At 45.1% G+C, this 18,091-nt stretch overlaps 1 protein-coding gene across 1 annotated transcript in view; it reads left to right on the plus strand.

The window, feature by feature from the left end:
- LOC311054795 (trinucleotide repeat-containing gene 6C protein-like) overlaps positions 1-18,091 on the plus strand; it is a 107,096-nt gene that overhangs the window by 62,201 nt on the left and 26,804 nt on the right. Inside the window, exons 14-20 of the mRNA XM_084070799.1 lie at positions 506-566; positions 1,593-1,783; positions 3,186-4,019; positions 4,991-6,515; positions 6,988-7,238; positions 8,088-8,346; positions 14,717-14,929. Of these exons, the coding sequence (XP_083926925.1) occupies positions 506-566; positions 1,593-1,783; positions 3,186-4,019; positions 4,991-6,515; positions 6,988-7,238; positions 8,088-8,346; positions 14,717-14,929 (3,334 nt within the window). The remainder of the gene's footprint in view (positions 1-505; positions 567-1,592; positions 1,784-3,185; positions 4,020-4,990; positions 6,516-6,987; positions 7,239-8,087; positions 8,347-14,716; positions 14,930-18,091) is intronic.

The following is an 18,091-nucleotide window of genomic DNA, read 5'->3' on the forward strand; positions in this document are numbered from 1 at the left end:
TCCTTGACAAGAAAAAGATTGAGCACCACTGATATAGAAACATACGTTTTTCAGAAAACTGTTGGGATTTAGGGGACATGTAGAATCGGCTTCAGGTCTCATAGGGTTCATTGATTAACAACCTTCATTCTTGAGTGCCTATTTGGGGCATGCCGTCATAAGAGAAACATCTTCAAACAAATCAAAATAAATGACACACGTGAAATCTGACAGATCTACAGTACAAGGCCATGTACGAGCTCACAACGTGTTGAATCGCGAGATTGTGTTTCGGCTATTCTTAGTAGATAGTAGCCTAATAGCTTTTTTTGGTTTACAGTGACCCAGGGAAAGAACAAAGAAGTATATTGTATGTATTATTGAATGAATGAGGAATCGTCTTTTTGTAGCGTATTAATAATTGATCTGGTTGAGACTAATGGTCCTTTATATGCACTCACAGTGCAGTTTGAGCGCAGAGTAAAGCGCTCATGAGTGGGTAAATGTTCCTTTTATATCCTCGTAGAGGCCTTGTTTCTCTGTGATGTCGGTGGATCTCATGGGGCTGTTTGTCAGTGTGGTGGGTGGTACTGATGCTCATTAACCCATTGAGACCTGGAACTGTGTCATTTTTAGATTTGAGCTAAAAAGCATTATTTTACACTTTGGGCTATTCAAAAATAGCAGATCTACAAGCTCATAGCGCGGCACCGAGTGCCGCGCTACGAGCTTGTATATCTGCTATTTTTGAAAAATCGTGAAAATGTGTGCAAATCTTTGAATATATATATTTTTAAAGCGAACATTTTTAACTCAAATCTTTGCTTCTGGGGGGTCTCTGGAACAAAATATTTTGATGGGGGTCGGCGGCCAAATACATATCATTTTGGGGGTCCTTGACATGAAAAAAATTGAGAACCACTGATATAGAAACACACGTTTTTCAGAATACTGTTGAGATTTAGGAGACATGTAGAATCAGCTTCAGGTCTCAATGGGTTAACAACACAGCACATCATTTTTAACCTATATTTAGACACACATGTTTCCATGGTATCTCGTCCATACCATAATGGGTGGGCGTGATGACAGAAGACTCTCTAGACCTCTGTCACAATTGTTATACTGTATAACTGCCTGATCGCAATCATTTTGCATATTTGTTAGAATGCTTTCCATTCATCCTTTTGGTACTTTTACTTAACCGGAATATTTCCAATTATCAGTACTTTTACTTTTACTTTAAAACTTTATCTACTAGTTACTTTGCAGATATAAATTATTACATTATAAAACATACATTACCCACTTTAGCTCTATATTATACCTAGGCTTTTTGAAAATAGCCGATCTACAAGCTCACAACGCGTCGCGACGCGACGCGTTGTGAGCTTGTAGATCTGCTATTTTCAAACATTTTAGTACTTTTACTTTTGGTTCTTTAAGTACATTTTGATACCAATACTTTTGTACTTTTAGTCAAGTACGTCTTTTCTTCCGGACTTTTACTTGTAACAGTACTTATGCAACTGCAGTATTGATACTTTTACATAAGTAAAACATTTTGAGTACTTTTTTCCCACCACCGCTCTCTTTTATTTGTTTTCTTCCAGAACTGCCTGTCCTCCAGAGCTCCCAGGTATCCCAGTATGATAGTCCCCTCTGGGGACCCCTGCCACCCAGTCGTTGTGCCACCTCCTCCACCAGCAGCGGTACAGCTGCAGCGTCTCCCAGTCATCCCAGTGGCTGGGATCAACTGATCATAGACCACACGGACACAGAGGCGTGGCCCTCCATTACCCAGGTTATTATATATTATTGTTTTACATTAGTGGAGTTGGTTTGTTAGTTAAAGGGATATTTCACTGTCAAAAAAAAATGTTTTGGTCATTTTATCGTCTACTCAGACTTTTGTGAACACCCCGGACAGTTTTTAAGTTGCTCGATTCAGTATTTAGATATTTGATATTTATTTTATCCGACACGCCCCCTTCCCATACAGACCCATTGTAACTTGAAACTCTATTTTAACCATGTTAGATCGAAAACACCTGTCGTTGACTCTTGTGACTCATACTGCCCTCCTAATACATGAGGGGGGGCATGTTTTTTCGATTACTTTTTTCATACATTTTTATTGTATTTTTTATTTTTATTTTCATTTTCCCCCAAAACATATTATTAGGAAGGGGGCGTGTCGGATACAATGAATATCAAATATCTGAATACTGAATCGAGCAACTTAACTCATATACTGCCTAGAACGACTAAAACGACTTTTGTCCATAAGCCATGCCTGCCAAGAACGACTAAAACGACTTTTTAAAAAATTTAAAAAATTAAAAATATTTTTTTTTTTTTTTTTTTTTTTTTTAGATTTTTTTTTTTTTTTTTGACCCAAAGACCAAGGAGATATGATTTTTCGAAGATATAGACTCCCATCCACTTCCTTGTTAACTTAAAACTTAAAAATTCTGTATCTCGGCTCCTGAGTACTTTTTTTTTTCAATGAAAAATATGGCAGTGTTCAAACGCGGCCAGAATAATTCTGGCAGTGAATGAGTTAAAAGACTGTCCGGGATGCTCCCAAAAGCCTAAGTAGACGATAAAATGACAAACTTTTTTTTTTGTGAAAGTGAAAGATCCCTTTAAGTTTAAATTGCGTGAAAAGGCTTAGCTTTAAGGTTCAGCTATTTTTGCTATTTTGGTTTTGACAATTGTTGACAACAGAGGTAAATAAATATTGGAAGATTTCATATCCAACCACAATGCAGTATTTCCAATTATCAGTACTTTTACTTTTACTCAACTGCATTTCGAGGCAAATGTTGTACTTTTACTCCACAAAAAATATTTGAAAACTTTAGTTACTAGTTACTTTGCATACATTATAAAACATACATTAACCACTTTAGCCCCATTCTATACCTAGGCTATTTGAAAATAGCCGATCTGCAAGCTCACAACGCGTCGCATCGCGTTGTGAGCTTGTAGATCTGCTAGCCAGTAGATCTGCTAACATTTTAGTACATTTACTTTTGGCTCTTTAAGTACACAATGCGAGGCTAATTCAAATTGACAAAGACTAAAACTATGGACATTTTTTTAAAAAAGAATCCCTTTTTTTTCTTTCAATTCTAGTGTTCTGTTATTTTGTAAATATATGTTTAATAATCACTTTAATAATAACCCTGTCCATCATGCAGAGCCAGGCTCCTCCAGCGTCGGCCGGAGGAGGATGCTCGTCGTCAGACAGTGACCCCGGTGCCACCGCAGCCAGCATGAGCACCAACGGCCAGACGGGCCACTTCCCCGCAGGAGGCCACCCCCCTCCCGGCGGCAAGGCAGCCGGCCCTGGGCCCGCCGGCCCCACCAATCACACTGGGGCCGGGATGCTCTCCAACCAGGCCGCTGCAGCCAATCGCAGCTGGGGATCCGGGCCGCCCGGACCCGCCCACTGCCCCCCCCCTCCTCAGTCCTCAATGGGGGGCGACGGGAAAAACGACCCTCAACTGGGAGGAGGAGGAGGAGGAGGAGGAGGAGGGGGCCGAGGTTGGGGCTCCTCCCTAAACTCCGCCCCCAACTTTAACTTGAACCTGAACCCAAACGCCAACCCGTCCGCCTGGCCCGCGCTGGGCCACGACGGGCCCGGCGCCGGAGGCGTAGGACCCAACCCCAACGCCCCGTCTCAACCCTCGCCCAACCTCTGCAACCCGCCTGGCGCCCCCCCTCAGGCCAACAACAACAACGCCAGCGCCGGAGGAGTCGCCATGGGCGTCGTCGGGGGCGCTAATAACGGCGACAACAACCCCTCCTCGGGGAGTAGCGGCAGTGCCTGGGGTGACCCGGCGGACGCGCACCCTTCCTCCACCCCGTCCTCCACGAATGTGTCTTTCAGTTCGGAACCTCAGAACCTTAACTCTGACGGACCAAATCGCGGCTCGAAGCAGGAGGCCCCCAGTCCCATCCGCAGCATGGGGGGGTCCGGCTGGGGGGGAACGGGCAGCCCCGCGGGCCGGCTGCCGCCCGGCGCCACGCAGGTGGGTCTTGAGTCAACAATTATGACATAATCGCCTGATCACAATGATTTGAGATACAGACGTTTATAATGTATAATCTAAGAATGCGTCTGTTGAAAAATAGTGAAAATATCGAATCTACAAGCTCACAGGATTGGCAATTTTGGAAAGGCCTGTTTTGGCCATAGTAAATTATTTATTTTGATTATTGGTCCCGGTCATTTGTCTGTCATTTCTTTGTATATATATAAGGTAGTTGCCCTATATCTGCCGTGTGCAATTCTTGTTAACAAAGCCCAAAGCGCAAACAGAAATGTAGTTTTTATACAATTCAATCGCATTGAAACACATTCCCTGCCAGAGTTTTTTTTTTTATTCCCACCCAGTGCCAGCATGTTTTTTTCCTTTTTTAACCATTTTTTAAGTAGTCACAAAATATTTTCTGTGATCACCATCCTCACGGTGATCCCCTCATTACACACAGGAGTCTCGTAGAATCGTAGAAAAAAAACAATCCGATCGCGGTAATCCGTTCCATAATTGCAGCCAGTTGAAAAAAGCATGTTTCACCAAAAAAGTACACAGGAGCCGAGATACAGGATTTTGAAGTAATAAGTTAACCAGGGAGTGAATGGAGCAGTGGAATTTAAAAAAAAAAGACTGACATGTCCGTCTTTGGCAGTAAACGGGTGTATTTTAAAAGACGGATGTCCGTTTTTGGCAGGTAATGTGTTTCGCTATTCGTATACTATATGACAGTTAACCCATTTAGACGTGGAACGCATCTGTGTCACTTTAGATTTATTTGGCTATTAAAAAATAGCAGATATACTAGATCTGCTATTTTTGAAATATCTTTAAAAAATATATATTATTTTTTTTTTCAAAAAACTGTTAGGATTTAGAAAACATTTTAAAGAATCGCCTCAGGTCTTAAAGGGTTAATCGTCAACTAAAATGTCATTGTGATTGTGACAACCCTAACCCCGCAGGTCAACGGAGAAGATGGCAGCTCAGTGTGGGGCAGCAATGGAGACTCCAAGGTGGCTTCGTCCAAGGAGACGTCCGGCTGGGAGTCGTCGTCGGGTTCAGGCTGGGGCCACAGGGGAGGCTCTGGAGGGTCCTGGGGAGACCAGTCCAGTGGCGACTGGGGGGGGAAGCAGCAACACTCCGGAGGAGGAGGAGGAGGAGGAGAGGCTCCGGGAGGCTGGGACGCCCCGGGCTCTCCCGCCCAGCAGGACCAGCAGGTCAACTCGTGGACCAGAGCTCAGAGCGCGGCGGGCGCCAGCGAGGGCAGCGGTGACAGCACGGACGGGCATCCCGGCGGCCGCGGGCACCGCCTGTCCCGGGGGGGGGGGGACGAACAACAACAACCCCCTCTGCTGCCCGCCCCGGACCTGGACCCCAGGGTGCTGTGTAACAGCGGCTGGGGCCAGACGCCCGTCCGCCAGCACACCTCCTGGGACAACGTCGAGGCGAACCGCAAGAGAGAAGCCAGCAAGAGAGAAGCCAGCAAGAGAGAAGCCAGCAGCGCCGAGTCCTGGAGCTCCGGCCCCTCCACCCCTAACGACCCGCAGGGAGGTCCCCAGAGCGTGGCCAGCGTGGCCTCACATCAGAGACCCGACTCTGGGAGCAAGAACGACGGGCCCGCTACCCCGCAGGGCGCGCCAGGCTGGGGCGGAAGCATGGCCGCCCCGAACCAGCACGGCTCTGGCTGGGGGGAGCTTCCCGGCAACAAGAAGCCTTCCAACGGCCCTGGAGGCTGGGGGAACCCACCGCCTGGAGCCCCCAACACCCCCAGCATCCCCAAAAACGGTGGCCAGTCCTGGGGAGAGGAGAAACCCACCGGCTGGGAGGACTCCCACAATAAGGCCAAGCCTCAGAGTTGGGGGGAGCAGCCGAAAGCCCCCCACGGTTGTAACAGCGGTGGGGGAGACTGGGGGGAACCGGGAGACGGCAAGAAGGGCAGCCCCGCCAACCCGTCATGGGATGGAGAGGCGGGAGGCTGGAAAGACGGACCCCGGAGCTGGGGAGGGAAGCCCGCTCCGGGTCCTGGAACACCCGGAGGTGGAGGAGGTGGCGGTGGAGGCTGGGGAGAGTCGGTCAGCCAGCGCCCTGCTGGTCCTGCCCAAAGCTGGGGAGGCAAGCCTCAAGACGAACGATCCGCTGGTCCTGGCCAAAGCTGGGGGGGCAAGCCCCAAGACGAACGATCCGCTGGTCCTGCCCAAAGCTGGGGGGGCAAGCCCCAAGACGAACGATCCGCTGGTCCTGCCCAAAGCTGGGGAGGCAAGCCTCAAGACGAACGATCCGCTGGTCCTGCCCAAAGCTGGGGGGGCAAGCCCCAAGACGAGCGCGCCGCTGGTCCTGCCCAAAGCTGGGGAGGCAAGCCCCAAGACGAGCGCCCTGCTGGTCCTGCCCAAAGCTGGGGGGGCAAGCCCCAAGACGAACGATCCGCTGGTCCTGCCCAAAGCTGGGGGGGCAAGCCCCAGGACGGGCCCAACGATACGGGAGGTGGAGGTAGGCCTGACTCAGTTATTACACGATCGCCTGATTGTAATTATTTGAGATACAATTGCAATTATTGTAATAATTCATCTGTTGAAAAATAGCTGGAATAGCTGATCTGCAAGCTCACAACGCATCACAATGCACACGATTTGAGCTTGTAAATCTGCTATTTACGCTATTTCTGAACAGTTTGGAAAGTACCAAATTAAATGCATGGCCTGTTTTGGCCGTAGTGCATTATTTATTTTGATTATTGGTGTCGGTCAGTTTGTGTGTGTTAAATCATTTTTCATATCTGCCCTGTGCATTGTTTTGTTTACAAAGCCAAATCAGTTGCAAACATAAATGTAATAATTACTACTTACTTGACTTGCTTACTTACACCGTATATGTTCCGTATATGTTCCAGTGTTCAATGTCCAAAACACAATAAAAATCCCAATCATTTGTATGGCACTTAATCGTCATCTGTCATCCCCAGGAGAAGGAGGAGGAGGGGGTGTGGGTTCGTGGGGCGGTCCAGGTTCGGTGAAGCAGAGCGCGAGTAGGAGCGGTAGTAAGCAGCAGGACCTCTCTGGTGGAGGAGGAGAGCCCACCGGCTGGGAGGAGCCGTCCCCACCTTCCATCCGACGCAAGATGGAGATCGATGACGGCACCTCCGCCTGGGGGGACCCCGGGGCCCACAGCAAGGCTGTCAACCTGTGGGACAGGAACAACCCAGGAGGCTCCCAGGTATGATGGGGCTGGGCAATTAACCGAAACACATATCGAAAACCCATATTTAGAACCTATGACCGAATAATCGAGAAGCACAATTGTTTTTGGGTTACATATCAACGAATCGACACAAAACCATTCTGAATCGATTAGCCTTGTTAACCACTTAATACCTGTATTGTATTTGAGATGCAGACGATAGAGTACAGAAGTCCTGAGGTCACTCGTTCATCCCCTGGTTCGTAAAGTAATTTCGCTATGGAGAATAACATTGGGTCATCATAGAATCGTCTCATATAAGAATTGTGGTCCAAAAATAAACAAACTGTCCCGGCGATATTGTCAGGGAGGTGGCTCTGTATCGTTTATGATAGTCAGTCACTTATACAGTATTTGATACAGTCTGTTTCTGGTGAAAATGTAACTAATTCGGTGGAAGTAACATTAGCGTTTTCTCACCGTCAGTTGATGCTTCATATCCATATGAGTCAAACCGCCAGGGGTCATTTGTATATTTTTGGAACACAGTTCTTATTTGACGCGATATTAAAGACGTGTATGGGGATTCAGAACGGGGGTGGAAAACCGCAAACCAGGTAGGATGTGTAAATTACGTCAGACTTCGGTGCTCTATGGTATTTTTTGTATGAGAAACAGTAAATGAAATAAAACGCGCTGAAAAAAATGAATACCTCATGATTAGATTTCACAGAAAACCCAGGATTGCTACAGTCACAGAAGGACTGCAGAGTGTTCAATTAAATTTTTTTTAAATAATTAGATTGTTTCATTAATTTAATCTAGTAAACTCATATGGCCAATGAATCAATAGTGGATTAATTGTAAACATTTCCCTATTCCCAGGGAAAGCCCACCCCTGGCGGAGGAGCCAGTAACGCCCCACCAGGCCCCGGTAACAACCACCACCACCCCAACGCCCACCCCCACCCCCACCCTCACCCCCACTCTCACCCCTACCACGGCCCGCCTCCGCCCCTCCAAAACCACGGCCACGCGCCTCAGAACCCCGGGCCCAGCGGAGGAGGAGGGCCCACCATGGAGCCTCCTGCACCGCACCAGACCGGACCCCCCCCTCACAGCAGACCTCCTCTCATGGCTCAAGGTACGATGACAGCCTGATACAGTCTCATCACACTGTTGCATTACATGACTTAAATTTAAAAAAAGGAAAATAATGCTCAATAACAGGGTTCTGCCCCTGTCTCTCCAACACTTGAGTAAACAGAAAATACATTGTCAGGTGGGTGACCATCACCTATGTCATCCAATCAGGACAGAGAGATCACTTTATCAGCATCGATTTTTGTAATAGTTTTCCTGCTCATTCTTTCATTTATTAATCGCTTCAAATTTCAGTTGTTTAATATGTACGAGTTCTCTCTCCTGATTGGATGAAATCGGTATCCCCCGAGCTGAAAATGTAATTACTGTTGACCAGTGGCGGACGCAGGATCTCTTTATGAGTAAGGCCAGGCAAATACGTGGTAGGCTGATTTATAACCAGATGTATTTACCAAAGTATTTATGCGACCTACATGTTTATGTTTTAGCTTAGACATGGGTAGCCTACAATAGTTGGTAGATGATTGGTAAATTATTAACCATGACAACGACTCAAAGACTTTTATTTTGTACTTTCTTGAACCACAAGCATATGGCGGCACCAGTCAGATATAATGTACATGAGAGAGAAAGGGGGGGGGAAACCACTTGATACACAAAAACAAAGCTGGCAATGTATTGCTAATATCCAGGGATGCTTTGGCTACAGAGTGCAAAGCACTACATTTAGCCAGTGAGAATTGCAGTGTACATAAAGTGCGCTCGGAAAGGTTTCTTTTAGGAGCGCGTTGTGATGCACCGTGCAGTCAAATCCGCGGTCTTTGATAAGTCCTCCATCCTCCATGAATCGAATACAAACTGCAACTAGTTCCCGTTGAGATCTTTATACTCATCCACGAGTAGGCCTATTGCAAAATATTGTCCACTGAGTTCAGCCTTTATTTTACCGAGCAGGACTGATGCTGCAGCCTCAAGCAGCTTGTCCTGAATGCGGTTTGCGCGGTCGCGGTGGCTGCCGTTACGCTGGTGCCATTGCTGCCTCTCTGCTGTCTCAAGAATCAAAAATGAAGAGAACGAGGCCAGGACATGTGTGTGTGGTGTTTATATTGTGCGCTTATGTCACGACGTAGAAAACCGGTTGTGTGAATGAGGGACACAGACAGACACATTCCACACTCGAGTGTGAAATGGGATTCTGAGAATACACATTGGCTCAATTGCTCAAAAGACCCAACATCCTCCAGACATGCAAGACGTAGAGAGAGAATGGATGTGTATTACGTTATTTGTCAGCCTTAAAGGGGAAATCCACCCATTTTCAATATTTAACTATGTCATTAATATAGCATAAAGGAGTTGTGTGGAAATAAGAAAAAAGTTCCCCCCTTTCTGTGTTGCCTTGAACTGGAGGATTGATTTTGGGTTTAACATTGCAAATTACAACATGATGAGTCATCATGTTGTAATTTGCAATGTTAAACCCACAATCAATCCTCTAGTTAGTTAGATATTGAAAATGGGTGGATTTCCCCTTTAAGTATAGGGGCGATATTCTTAGTAAATACACAAAAAGCTGTCTGGCGGAGGTAAGGCACAGTGTATTCTAGGTAAGGCACGGGCCTGACTTGGCCTACAGTGCGTCCGCCCCTGCTGTTGACTAAAGAGCTGGAGAGACGGGGAGAGACCCCTGTTACTGAGCAAACACTCTTTAGCAATGATTACTATCACAAAAGCTATTTCACACTTTGGGGTCGTGTCTTGTCAAGGTGTGTTTTTTCTTGTCCGCGGCCAAATTCAATCATTTTGGGGGTCCTTGACATGAAAAAAGTTTGAAAACCACTGATATAGAAACATACGTTTTTCAGAAAACCGTTAGGATTTAGAAGACATTTTGCAGAAACGGAACCTCAGGCCTTGATGGGTTAACACAAAGAATATCCCTTTCATCACCTGTGATAGAGGAATAGTTCTGTCTTTTCTTACTGCTCACTTACAATGTAAAATGTGTCAAAGGTTCTAGTGGCGCGATTCATTATCCAACGGGTTAAAGAGGTTTAGCGTGGTTAGACGCGCTGCACCGCCATAAGCCGCAAGCCCTTGATCCTTTTAAAAAAAAGGTTACGTCTTGACCTTGGCTGCTCCCTCCTCGGATTTACATCTAATTGAATATCCAAATGAGCGGAGGGGTCGGTCCCCTCCCCCTCCTCACATTTCACAACACACACAACACACACACACACACACCCAGGCCCCTGTTTCGTTTTGTGTGTGGGGTAACCGTGCGTGGCAACCTCACGTGGGTATCACCCCGGAGCAGAGGAAGCCCAAGAATGCTGTTTACAAAGCGCCACTGCCCCTCGTGAAAATACCCCGATCTGCACAAAGTGTGGAGAGAAGCCGCGGAGGAAGTGTGTGATTAGAGAGAGAGGGGAGCCGCCATCTGTCAGTAGTTAGAGAGAAGGGGGTGGGGGGGGTGGGAGGGACTGCACAGATCAGGGTCACCACACACACACGCCCCCTGCTGTCTCCCACCTGACACTGCACGGTGACGTCATATTTCAGGCATCCCTAAGTGAGTGTATTTGTTGTTATACACGAATCCACGGAGCGCTGCCCTGTAGGTGGCGCCGCCATTGCTGCGGTGTCAGACTCGATCAGCTGCTGCTGCGCGGTGTCAGTCAGCTGCAGTCACTGACTGCTCACGTTACTCTTTTACCTGCTTTTTACTAACTTTTACTAACACTAACTTTACAAAGATGTACAGAAAATCGGGACGAACCTGCGTAGTTTATGGCTGCTCCAACAGCCAAGCAGGTAAAGAGTAACGTGAACAGACGGACAGAACCGCAGCAGCAGCTGACTGAGTTTGACACCGCAGCGATGGCGGCGCCACCTACAGGGCAGCGCTCCGTGGATTCGTGTATACAGGCTTATGAGACCAGCGTTGCCAGATTCTGTGAGAGAAACAAGCAACCAGGTCTAGGAAAACCGGCCCAAAAGAAGCGACAATGGGCCACATAAGCACTTTACAACGAGCGATGCGACGCGTTGTGAGCTTGTAGATCGGCTATTTTCAAATAAAATATTGCTGGGAAAATTATAATAAGCAGATCTGGCAACCCTGTATGAGACATACAAATTAAAGCAATAACATACCCATTACTAATGGGTAACAAATCAGCAAATGGAAAAGGGTACATTAGACTAGAGTGCCACATTTGTCCAGGATGTTTGATTTAGTTTTTCTTCTGGTAAGTAGGGATGTGCAAGAATAGTCAACTATCACTAATTACTGGTCATTTAAACTATTAATTAAAATATATAGACTTCTTTTTGTTCATGTTTTGGTTTTACGCATTTAAAGTCTGCAGCCAAATTACTGTCATGTTCTAATGAAATGTTGCTTTTAACGAGCAGAAACTGTGTTGCATTAAGCATTTCAAATGGCTTTTATATATACTCTCAATCTTTTTATTTTTCTCTGATTTGGGCTTCTGGATCAAAATGGCCGCAGTTTAGTTGTGCAGTCGGTTACAAAAACATTGTTTAAACAGTCAGTGAAAGTATTCGATGCACACATCCCCACTGGTAAGGATACATTAACCCATTAAGACCTGGAACGCATCTGTGTCACTTTAGCTTTCTTTGGCTATTCAAAAATAGCAGATATACAAGCTCATAGCGCGGCACCGAGTGCCGCGCTATGAGCTTGTGGATCTGCTATTTTTGAAAAATCTTGACTTTTTTTTTTTTCCAAAAAACTGTTAGGATTTAGAACATTTTTAAGAAGATTTTTAAGAATCGCCTCAGGTCTTAATGGGTTAAGAGTGTGTAAAGTGTAATATTGGAGCAGTCTCCAGGAGCTGACCTCTCCCTGGAGACACACAGGGAGCTAAACTGGGCCTGGCATTCCTTGCAGGGCTCGCAGAGATGGAGCCGTGTGTCCCCCCCTCTGCCCCATGCCAAGAGGCACTGGGCTCGGCCAACTTCTAAACTTCTCTCTCTCTCTCTCTTTCTCTGTCTCTGTCTCTGTCTCTCTCTCTCTCTGTCTCTCTGTCCCCTGCCCAGCTGAGAGACCAGCCCTGGCCTGGCATTTTCCCTCCCCGCAGGGCTGCCACTTTACGCTCCAAAACAACATAAGATAAATGCTTGATTTTTAATGGCTGGGTCTGCCAACCAGCCGAGCACTTCCAGTGGAAGCTCCGAAACTCGTTTAACCCATTGAGACCTGAAGCCGATTCTACATGTCTCCTAAATCTCAACAGTTTTCTGAAAAACGTATGTTTCTGTATCAGTGGTGCTCAATCTTTTTCATGTCAAGGACCCCCAAAATTATATGTATTTGGCCGCGGACCCACATCAAAATATCTTGTTCCAGGGACCCCCTCCAGAAGCAAAGATTTGAGTTACAAATGTTCACTTTAAAAGAATATATATTCAAAGATTTGCACACATTTTCACGATTTTTCAAAAATAGCAGATCTACAAGCTCGTAGCGCGGCACTCGGTGCCGCGCTATGAGCTTGTATATCTGCTATTTTTGAATAGCATAAGTGTAAAATAATGCTTTTTAGCTCAAATCTAAAAATGACACAGATCCAGGTCTTAATGGGTTAACCACCTTCAACTTGCCATCTCTGATGTCTTTATTATAGGCGACATATGTCACATTGTGTATAGCTTGTAGATCTGCTATTTTGGTATTGAGCTTCGGATATTTTAAATGGTTGAAAGCGGGAGGATAAAATGAGTTTTGGTGGCAATTGAACCCGCGCAGCAACACAAGGTAAAATAGTGCCTCATTACTTATAAATAGATGGCAGTACTGTAGCTCACCAAGTCAGATGTCTCTGTATAGGGAATATTTGATTTCTTGTGTCTCCATGTGAAGTTTCAGGACAGCGTTATAGTTACGTGTGGCAACATTTGAGTCGGGTGTATGTTTTGTATAGTGTGATCAATGATCAATGTGGCCCCCAGCTTTGGGTATTAACCCATTGAGACCTGGAACTGTGTCATTTTTAGATTTGAGCAAAAAAGCTTTATTTTACACTTTGGGCTATTCAAAAATAGCAGATATACAAGCTCATAGCGCGGCACCGAGTGCCGCGCTACGAGCTTGTAGATCTGCTATTTTTGAAAAATCGTGAAAATGTGTGCAAAATCTTTGAATATATATATATTTTAAAGCGAACATTTTTAACTCAAATCTTTGCTTCTGGGGGTCCCTGGAACAAAACATTTTGATGGTGGTCCGCGGCCAATTTTGGGGGTCCTTGATTGAGCACCACTGATATAGAAACAAACGTTTTTCAGAAAACTGTTGAGATTTAGGAGACATGTAGAATCGGCTTCAGGTGTCAATGGGTTAACACCCATCCTACCCTCTCGTCACTCGCTGGCAGTGCGTTGGATTGATTTTTAAGATTTTACTGACTTCTTTTACTGATTTCTAATGAAGCCTTGCAAAGCCAGGCTCCCAGTTACATTTTAGACATGCTTGTCCCACATGAGCTGAGTGCAGTCTTAAGCCGTCTGTATTATTGTTGTTATGTTGTTGTGTTAGCACAGTATTGCAGACCTAAACAGCACTCGCATGTCGTTGCTTGTACCTGTATATGCAGTGGTGTGTTCTACCGCAGTGGTTCTCAAACTTTTTCATGTCAAGGACCCCCAAATTGACACTTATTAGCCCACGGACCCCCATTTCAAAAGATATGCCAGGGACCCCCATAAGAGAAGATTTTTTACGGCTCTAGCAGTGATTCTCAACCATTTTAATTTCAAGGACCCCCAGTTTGACAAGCATTAGGGCTACAGACCCCCATTTAATGGCATTTCTATCACTTGGACCGCAATTTATATTGTAAAATCTATGTCAATTTAACTCTGAGAGCGTACAAATGGAACCAAATGGACCCGTTAGGGTCCATTTGGTTCCATTTGTACGCTCTCAGAGTTACAGACCCATAAGGGTCCATTTGGTGCCTAATCTATCATTTAGCTGGGGACCCCCTGGAACTCCCTCAAGGACCCCTGGGGGTCCCCGGACCCCACTTTGAGAACCAATGTTCTACCGTGTTACGCTATATACGTAGCAGTGTTGATTGCGTCGACTAAAACAAAGACGAAAGATGTTCGTCGACTACCTTTTTTCACTGCCGAAAACTAAATCAAAACTAAATCAAAACTAAGCTATGACGACTAAAACTAGACTAAATATATTGACAATTTTGTCAACAAATAAAAGTGCATAAGAGATCCAGTAGAACTAAAAGACAAGTCATTTTATGTTTGGTTCCGCTCGGGTGTGTTGCGCTCTGAAAATAGCAGATCTACAAGCTCACAGTGCGCCGCGCTGCGACGCACTGTGAGCTAACGGCGGTTGTTGTTGTGGCGTCTCGTTCCAGGCTGGGGAGAGATGTCCAGCAGCACCCACACCAAACCAGAGGGGGGGTCGTGGGGTGAGCCTGCACCCCCTCCGGTCAGCGTGGACAACGGGACGGCCGCCTGGGGCAAGTCCACCGGGAGCTGTGGAGGCTGGGGCGACAACGGACCTGATGGTGGTGGGGGCTACAGCAGAGGAAACCCCCCGCCCATGGGATCTGCAGCTTGTAAAAGTGGTGAGTAGCTTTAGAGAGCCCGCACCGACATATAAAAAAATAATTGAATTAGGCCGTATTTATCATACACTAGACTAGGAGTTCTCAACAGTTTCTGAGCACTGAAGCCCTTTTTGTCTCAAAGACAAAAGGGTGATACTGAAGTATCCCCTATGACATTGGTTCTCAAAGTGGGGTCCGGGGACCCCAGGGGTACTTGAGGGGGCTCCAGGGGGTCCCCAGCTAAATGATGGATAGGAACCAAATGGACCCATGTGTCTGTAACTCTGAGAGTGTTGGAACCAAATGGGTCCATTTGGTTCCATTTGTACACTCTCAGAGTTAAATTAACATTGATTTTACAATATAAATTGCGGTCCCAGGGATAGAAATGCCATTAAATGGGGGTCCGTAGCCTAATGCATGTCAAACTGGTGGTCCTTGAAATATTTTTTTTTACCGCTAGAGCCGTAAAAATCTTCTCTTATGGGGGTCCCTGGCTTATATTTTCAAATGGGGGTCCGCCGCGGGCTAATAAGTGTCAATTTGGGGGTCCTTGACATGAAAAAGTTTGAGAACCACTGCCCTATGATTTACATTTTTGCCCAATAGGAATAAATGTTTTAATTGCAGTTTCAAAATGTATACGGCTGTAGTGTATACGGCTATAGTGAACAATTACAACTCTGTCTCACTTTAGACTCAGTCTCTCACTTTTATTACAGTTTATAGTCATTATGGTGCGTTCACACGGGCAGATTAACCCATTAAGACCTGGAACTGTGTCATTTTTAGATTTGAGCTAAAAAAGAATTATTTTACACTATGGGCTATTCAAAAATAGCAGATCTACAAGCTTGTATATCTGCTATTTTTGAAAAATCGAGAAAATGTGTGCATATCTTTGAATATATATATATTTTTAACTATATATATTTAAATATATATATATATATATATATATTTAAACTCACTGTAACTCAAATCTTTGCTTCTGGGGGTCCCTGGAACAAAATATTTTGATGGGGGTCCGCGGCCAAATACATATCATTTTGGGGGTCCTTGACATGAAAAAGTTTGAGCACCACTGATATAGAAACATACGTTTTTCAGAAAACTGTTGAGATTTAGGAGACGTGTAGAATCGGCGTCAAGTCTTAATGGGTTAAAAGATACACGCTACCATTCATTTTCAATGGAAACCAGCGACACGGAGATGCAAAGATACAGCCGACATTTGTAGCTGTAGCTCTAGCGACAAAGATGCAAAGCTACACATTCATGTTGAGTTGGGTTCAACTTCCAGACACAAAGACGCAAAGCTACACATTCATGTTGAGTTGGGTTCAACTTCCAGACACAAAGACGCAAAGCTACACATTCATGTTGAGTTCGGTTCAACTTCCAGACACAAAGATACAAAGCTACACATTCATGTTGAGTTGGGTTCAACTTCCAGACACAAAGATACAAAGCTACACATTCATGTTGAGTTGGGTTCAACTTCCAGACACAAAGATACAAAGCTACACATTCATGTTGAGTTGGGTTCAACTTCCAGACACAAAGACACAAAGCTACACATTCATGTTGAGTTGGGTTCAACTTCCAGACACAAAGATACAAAGCTACACATTCATGTTGAGTTGGGTTCAACTTCCAGACACAAAGATACAAAGCTACACATTCATGTTGAGTTGGGTTCAACTTCCAGACACAAAGACACAAAGCTACACATTCATGTTGAGTTGGGTTCAACTTCCAGACACAAAGATACAAAGCTACACATTCATGTTGAGTTGGGTTCAACTTCCAGACACAAAGACACAAAGACACAAAGACACAAAGCTACAAATTCAAGTTGAGTTGGGTTCAACTTCCAGACACAAAGACACAAAGCTACACATTCATGTTGAGTTGGGTTCAACTTCCAGACACAAAGATACAAAGCTACACATTCATGTTGAGTTGGGTTCAACTTCCAGACACAAAGATACAAAGCTACACATTCATGTTGAGTTGGGTTCAACTTCCAGACACAAAGATACAAAGCTACACATTCAAGTTGAGTTGGGTTCAACTTCCAGACACAAAGATACAAAGCTACACATTCATGTTGAGTTGGGTTCAACTTCCAGACACAAAGATACAAAGCTACAAATTCATGTTGAGTTGGGTTCAACTTCCAGACACAAAGATACAAAGCTACAACTGTAGCTCCGATGTCCGCACGTTTGATGACGTCAGCGACCGCGTTGAGCAACACAGATACAAAGCAACAGAGTGACAAAGATGCGTTGTATTTTTGTATCTTTGTATCTTTTAATCTGCCTGTGTGAACGCACCATTACAACCACATTCTTTTACATATTATATAAAAAATCACACCCTGTGTGAAGGTAGCGGCGCCTTTGATACATGTTGTCATCGATATGTGTTTATAATGTGTTTATAGCCACGTGTCACGTGAAGCTTGACCAATGACTTTGTTGGCGGGTCTGACCAATCAGAACGTTGACGGGTCTGACCAATCAGAACGTTGACGGGTCTGACCAATCAGAACGTTGACGGGTCTGACCAATCAGAACGTTGACGGGTCTGACCAATCAGAACGTTGACGGTGAACACGGACAAAGTCAGGTGTAGAGCAGGATCCGCTCTATACCTAAAGGTATAGAGCGGCTAGCGCCGCTAAAAATAATTAAATCTTATTTTCCTCACATTATCACAGTATTACCCATTGTCATAGTACTCGGAGGCTAGACTGTGACATCAGTATTATGACATCATATTGATGACATCAGTGATCTCCATACATGGGCAAAAAAAGGACTTAGAGAGACAGACGGACATGCAGGCCGACAGACAGGCAGACAGACAGACAGACAGATACCAAGATGTTTTTTTTTTTCTTCTAATTATCAGTTTGAATTAAATTAACACTGAGGGTTTTACAGTGTAGATTGGAGTCGCAGAGATAAATAAAAATAAATGTATCAATCAAATGGTTGTCCGTGGCCCAATGAATATCATACTGGGGGTCCTTGAAATGAATGAAAAAGGTTGAGAATGACTGGTCTAGACAGCCTGGTGCTCTGTGTTTGGGTCTGAAGCGTATAAAATGCTTCATGTGTGTATTCCAACACACTAACATCATCAATAGTCTTCTCCTTTATGTGTCAA

The sequence above is a fragment of the Gymnoscopelus microlampas genome (genome assembly GCF_963454915.1).
Source record: "Gymnoscopelus microlampas genome assembly, chromosome: 11".
Classification (NCBI taxonomy): domain Eukaryota; kingdom Metazoa; phylum Chordata; class Actinopteri; order Myctophiformes; family Myctophidae; genus Gymnoscopelus; species Gymnoscopelus microlampas.